The sequence below is a fragment of the Sinocyclocheilus rhinocerous genome, unplaced genomic scaffold, assembly GCF_001515625.1.
Source record: "Sinocyclocheilus rhinocerous isolate Xijiao unplaced genomic scaffold, SAMN03320098_v1.1 scaffold2055, whole genome shotgun sequence".
Lineage (NCBI taxonomy): Eukaryota > Metazoa > Chordata > Actinopteri > Cypriniformes > Cyprinidae > Sinocyclocheilus > Sinocyclocheilus rhinocerous.
In genome coordinates, this window is record NW_015624297.1 from 300,815 (window position 1) to 306,825 (window position 6,011).

Sequence of the window (6,011 nt, forward strand, 5' to 3'; positions counted from 1 at the left end):
ACCGTATTCAGTCAAGAGCAGAAAGTGATTTTCTTTGTCTTTTGTTCTTTGATTAACATGACAGACAGCAGCAGGAATATTGTACTGCGGTCCCTTTAAGAGTTTATCCACGGATCCAATATACTGTTACACAACATGCGTTCTCTTTCTCAACTATTTAACGTTACAAAACTGACTGTGTTTAACTGGATACTCGCCAAGACAGGCATTTTGACATAATTTTGTATGTATTTGAACGTTTTAGCACAGTTAAGACACTCATTTTGGTATTTGTGGCTCACAAGCTGTTTGAGACTAAGCGTGTGTTTGTGCGCTCCACTAATATTGATCAGTTCTGGTGCGCGCGCTTTTGGTATAAGCGCGAAACCTGCTGGAATGACTAAAATAATGCGCAATACAAGCACTATTTAACCAGAGCGAATGAGACGTGTGTGTGAGAGAGAAGGGGTCGTCGGAGAGAAGAGAGCGAGAATGCGCGGCTGATGTTATTGCCTGTGCCGCTGGTAACAAAACGGATCGGCTCGGAATCGGAAAGAAGTGAGACTGACCGACCGATCTCCGATCCGGGCCGATCATGAGGAAAATCGGCCGATTCCGATCCCTGGCCGATCGATCGGTGCGTCTCTAGTTAGAACGGCAATACTGTAAAAACGCGGTAAAAGAAATATAATGCAACAAATAAGCCCTAATATTAATTAGATAGTATTACTAGCCTAATAATAATAATAATAATCGTCTTGCTATCGTCAAAGGAATCAGCCACATGCGATATCTCTGTCTATCGTCGATACACGATACTATCGTCTATCGGCACAACCCTAGGATTCAGTATTCCACACAGTGTGCTCTGTTGTATTCTATGTATGAAAAAAAAATGCATAGTGTCGTGTGCTACAGCAATAATAATTACGCTATTCCAAACATAGGCCATGATAAATCTGTGGGATTTTTTGCTCGATTTATGATTGAAACAGTGTTACATAAACATGACTTATTGACTTTTCATTGTGACTCTCTTGAGAGTGTGGTTTATATGGGTGTTTACAATCAGAAAGAATACTGCTGATACAGTGCTTCTGAAAAATGTGTTTGTGTTTTTGGTTTGTGCCACTGTCATTCTCTCGCCCACTTATGACTTGTATTGAATGTGGTGGCTTTGCTTGTTTTAGTCTTTGGATGGAGTTGTCCTAAACATAAGTAGATTTTATAACTTCAGCTATTGTTTAAGTATAGCGATCAGCAGTAATTTGAGAACCACATTCACCTCAGGGACTTTATTGCAGTTTTTGAATTGTCAAGCTGAGCAGACTGGTTCGATAACAATAATGGCAGAGTAGCACTGGAGTAGTCATAGCAACAATGTCCCGTTAAATGCGAACATGATACAGCGGACTGAACCCGAACAATGACCCTTAAAACAAACCAAAATGAAACGGCACAGATTTTAAGCCGTAAAGGTTTCCTCCTTTGGCTTGTGAGCTTTACCTTTCAAACTTGCAAATGAAGTGAAAGGTCTTGGTTACCAGATTTTGTATTGACATGCTGTTTTTCAAGTTAGTTATTTAGTAGCTTCTCTGGTACACTAGCACCTGGAAGTTCATGGGTTCGATTCCCAGGAACACACACGTGTCATTCCACTGTAAGAAGTTGCACAATATTTGTGAATCTTGTAAAACTTTTTGTGATCTAGTCCACAAATAGATTCATAGAGATTCCTGAAACCTCACAAACAGCCCTGACCCTGATGCCTGTCGTGACTGGAAGACAGCCACTGTCTGCTAGTGCTAAAAGATTCACACTCTCTTCGGTCGTGTTTATGACGATGGGCAACACGTGGCCCTCAGACTCATGCTGGGATTTAACATGCACTTCATCTTGAGTGTCAGTGGGACTCTGAACTGGGTCAGTGTGTCAGTAGATGCTCAGGACTATGAGTGATTTCCAGTAATAAAGCTAATTAATCCTTGTATTATGGGGGAAGTGACTGATTAAATTATAAGACATTAATTGTTTAGGGAATGTTATTCAGAAGAATGTGCTGTTTTTTATGGTAGAAGTCATAGAAATTGTTATCCATTTGTTTTGGCTTTCAGACAGTCCTTGATTCAGAATGTTTACTTTATCCTTGATTTTGAACATCTTTAGCTGGTAGATTTCTCTATAAACAGTAGGGTTGTGTACCATTCAGAACTGGATTGAGAATGCTTTTAAATTCTAATTCAGTTTGAATTTGAATCAGGGATATTAACGTTTAATAAAACTAAAACCATAAAAACATTTGTTGCTTGAAATATAAAAAACATTAACTGAAATAAAACTGATGTTTTTTTAAACAGATAGTAAAATGACAAAAACAAAAATGACAAAAACTTAATAAAAATAAAATATAATTCAATATATTAATAAAAACTATAATAGTATTTCATTGATACTAAAATAATTTTAAATGAGATAACAAAAAAGGATACTTGTAATTTGAATTTGATTTAGAATGGAATGCAAAATTTGACATTTTAAATAAAGAGTTTTATTTTTCTTTTTTTTTTAATTTACACATAAATGTAGTCATACATTTAATTTTTAAAATTAAATATTTATATATATTTATGTTTGAAATGCCAGCTGTAGGAATGACAGTTGTGGTCATTTAATTTATTAATTTCATAATTTGTGTTTAATTTATATACATTTTACGAATTTATATTTATTAATACCTTAACTTTTATGTTATGGATGTGGTGGAAGAAATTTCCCAGAATGCTCTAATATACCCAATGTAATATATAATCAAAATATTCAAATTTTGATGTCAATTAATACTTTTGTAAAGGTATTGAACTCTATTTAATATTACAGCCACACATGCTTTAATGTATATAACACTTTGAAACAGTAGTGCTGCCAGTAGGTTTGTTATCCTTATGGCTTGGTTCTATTCATTTATCAGTTCCAAGGACGACTGAATCAAAAGAGTTATCAGAATAGTTTTTATGGCTATAAGTGGGTGGGGAATTTTGCTTGACATATCGCAGCCCAATACTGACTGCTTACTGGAATGAAAGTGCACTAGAAGGTGAGCAACCTTAACGCTAATTGCCTCTTGCTTCCTATTATGATGCTGCATTTTTATGATTTTATTTTTTAACAGCTCACTGAACCTGCATTAGCTGGCATATTGATTCTTAGGTTTTCCCAATCTAAGGCTATGACTGAGAAATGTGAAGGCTGAACCTGTGAGATTTCTCTTCATCTCTCATGGTCACCTGGTCCGGTCGCAGCTGTTTTTGCTCCCACAACTCATACCCCAAAGCAGAGCTTGACTCTCAGCAGACAGAATCTGTCGCTATGGCTGAGGCAGCTGTTGCTGGTAGTTTATTTATAAGAAGTGATTCCACAGATATACGATTGCCTTCTAGAAGAGTGGTGGAGTGTGACTGCATTCAGTGAGAGTAATGCAATGGAATTGCAGTAGCTCATTATGGAAGCAGAAATGCAGTTGTAATTAATATAGATTTCAGTGAAAAACATTGGATTTGCCCTATTAACATTTTTGTAAGTGATCAAACTTGTGATTGTCATCTGTCAGAAATCTGTCAGATCTAGCAGCCACCTAACAACCACCCAGAAAACCCTAGCAACTTTTTAGCACCTTAAAGGAATCGTTCCCCTTACGAAAAAGAAGTTTATTCAAGTGTGCTATTAGTATACTTCTTTTAAACTAAAAAAATAGGAAAGTATACTTTTAGTCTATTTTTTATGTACTTCTCAGAAATGGGCTTTATGTACTTCTCAGAAATATACTTAAAATGACATTTAAGTATACTTGACTTATAGCCTACTTAGAAAAAGTCTAAATATATTTTAGCTATAATTGTGCTCTGATATTTGTGTACTTGCTACATAAAGTATACTTAAAAATATACTTGAACTTTACTTAAGTATACTTAATAAAATAAACTTGAAGTATACTACTTTTTGGTAAGGTCACCCCAAAATGATGCAACATGATGCAATGATTCATAATGCAAGTCAACAGCTGCAGTCACTTTGAGAGTAAAAAAAAAAGCATTCAGACAACACAAAATTAATACCAGTGGCTCCTGATGATATATTGAAGCAAAACAATCAGTCTGTGCAAGAAAATTACCGTATTGGCCCAAATATAAGACGACCCTGATTATAAGACGACCCCCCTTTTTCCAGATGTACCTTTTGGAAAAAGGCTTTTTAAAAACCAAATCTTGTTTTTTCTCAGTAAAACACATTTTGTCTTCAATTATTTTCATATTGCATATTTTTCCTATTTTAATTTTTGTTTTGAAAGTATGATAAAAACTGGTAAAATGTACCAACAAATCACATTTAAAAAATATACACTTCTTGATATACCATAAAAAAAACAAAAAAAACAGGTAGCCCATCTGAATTAGGACATTTAGGCTATCCATCTAATAGTATTTATCGCCACCTATTGTTGTGGGTGTATTATTGACATGTCAAAGTCTAGACCCTGAATATAAGACGACCGCGTTTTTTCAGATGTATTTCCAAGAAAAAAATATCGTCTTATATTCGGGACAATACGGTAATATTATTTACAACATTATTACCTGTAAACCATAGCCTCAGGCAAACGGAGAAGTCTGATTCTTTTCTTTGAACTGGTTATTTTGGACAGTTTGTTTCAGTGAACTAGTTCAAATAACGGATTCACACAATGATGTAAAGTATACACAGTTATATTATAAAAGCACCCAATAACCATCTCTTTAAATGGTTTTGGACACCATTGACTTTCATTGTATGAACAGAAACAGTTCTTCAAAATGTCTTCTTTTGTGTTCCACAGAAACAAAGTCACACAGTAAATGATGTCAGAAATTTCATGGTTTCTGGTTGTACTATCACTTTAAATTAAATGAAATTTCCACAGTACATGTTGAGGCCAACATTAGAGTGCCAGGAAGGTTTATCAGATGGATGGTATTTTTGCAGATTGATGTACTGTGAGCAGTATCAGGTTAGACTAGTTATGTAATCAAGATGTTCTAGTGTTGATGAGCATTTGGATTTGGAATATCTGACTAAGCTCTGTTTGCGAATATGTGTATGGCAGGTTTTGCTTGTTAGCAGCAGTCGACATCCAGATCAGTGGATCGTTCCAGGAGGAGGGATGGAGCCAGAAGAGGAGCCTGGAGGAGCTGCGGTTCGAGAGGTCTATGAGGAGGTGAGCTCTGTTCTCAAAAAGCTTCCTCCGATAGAGGAGTTCTGAGAGATTTGAATGAACCTCCAAGACTCCACATTGTTATTGAATACCTTGTTAATCATAGTTATATATATTTTTTTGCAGATGAGTTTAATGAATTACCATGCAGGGCTCCAGACTGCGTCTAAAAAGGTTGCATTTGTGACCAAAAATATTAATTTGCGAGTAATATTTTTGCTGAGGTCGCCACTATTTAAATTTACATGTTGTGACTTAAAAATTTGCATGTAATGCCTTTTTTGCCTGATTGTTTTGCGATCACATCTTTTGTTATCTTAACGCAGTAAAATGAAACGATGCGCAAGTTTTAGTGGAAGACCGAACACCAGCGTTGACGGCACAAATGCTAAAAGCAGGCTCTAGTTGTGGCAGCATGAGAGAGATCGAAAATGATGGAGACATGCAACATAAAAGTGCAGAAAAGCAGTGTCTATTTCGTGCACAACTTGAACAAACTACAACAGTTGAAGCTGTCAGCTGTGTGGACATTAACAATATTGTTAACATGTAACAAGACATTTACCTCAGAATAACCATTCGGCGTCCATAAGCTCATTAGTCAGCTAGAAAAAATAACTATAAATAGGAGCATTTTGCTAAATATATGCACTATATTGCATATTCATATTTTTACTTTTAACCTGTTGTCTACATGATAAGAAAGAATGCAAGGAGCTAAAGATAAAATTCAACTCCTCCTATTTAATTGCATGTTACTAATGAAGAAAAACAGACTGGATGTGTG

General features: G+C 35.6%; 1 protein-coding gene across 2 annotated transcripts in view; it reads left to right on the forward strand.

The window, feature by feature from the left end:
- The window catches only part of nudt4a (nudix (nucleoside diphosphate linked moiety X)-type motif 4a), a 22,928-nt gene that overhangs the window by 5,704 nt on the left and 11,213 nt on the right, over positions 1 to 6,011 (forward strand). For both annotated transcript variants that reach the window (XM_016552670.1, XM_016552662.1), the window contains exon 2: positions 5,117 to 5,227. In XM_016552670.1, coding sequence (XP_016408156.1) covers positions 5,117 to 5,227 — 111 coding nt within the window. The remainder of the gene's footprint in view (positions 1 to 5,116; positions 5,228 to 6,011) is intronic.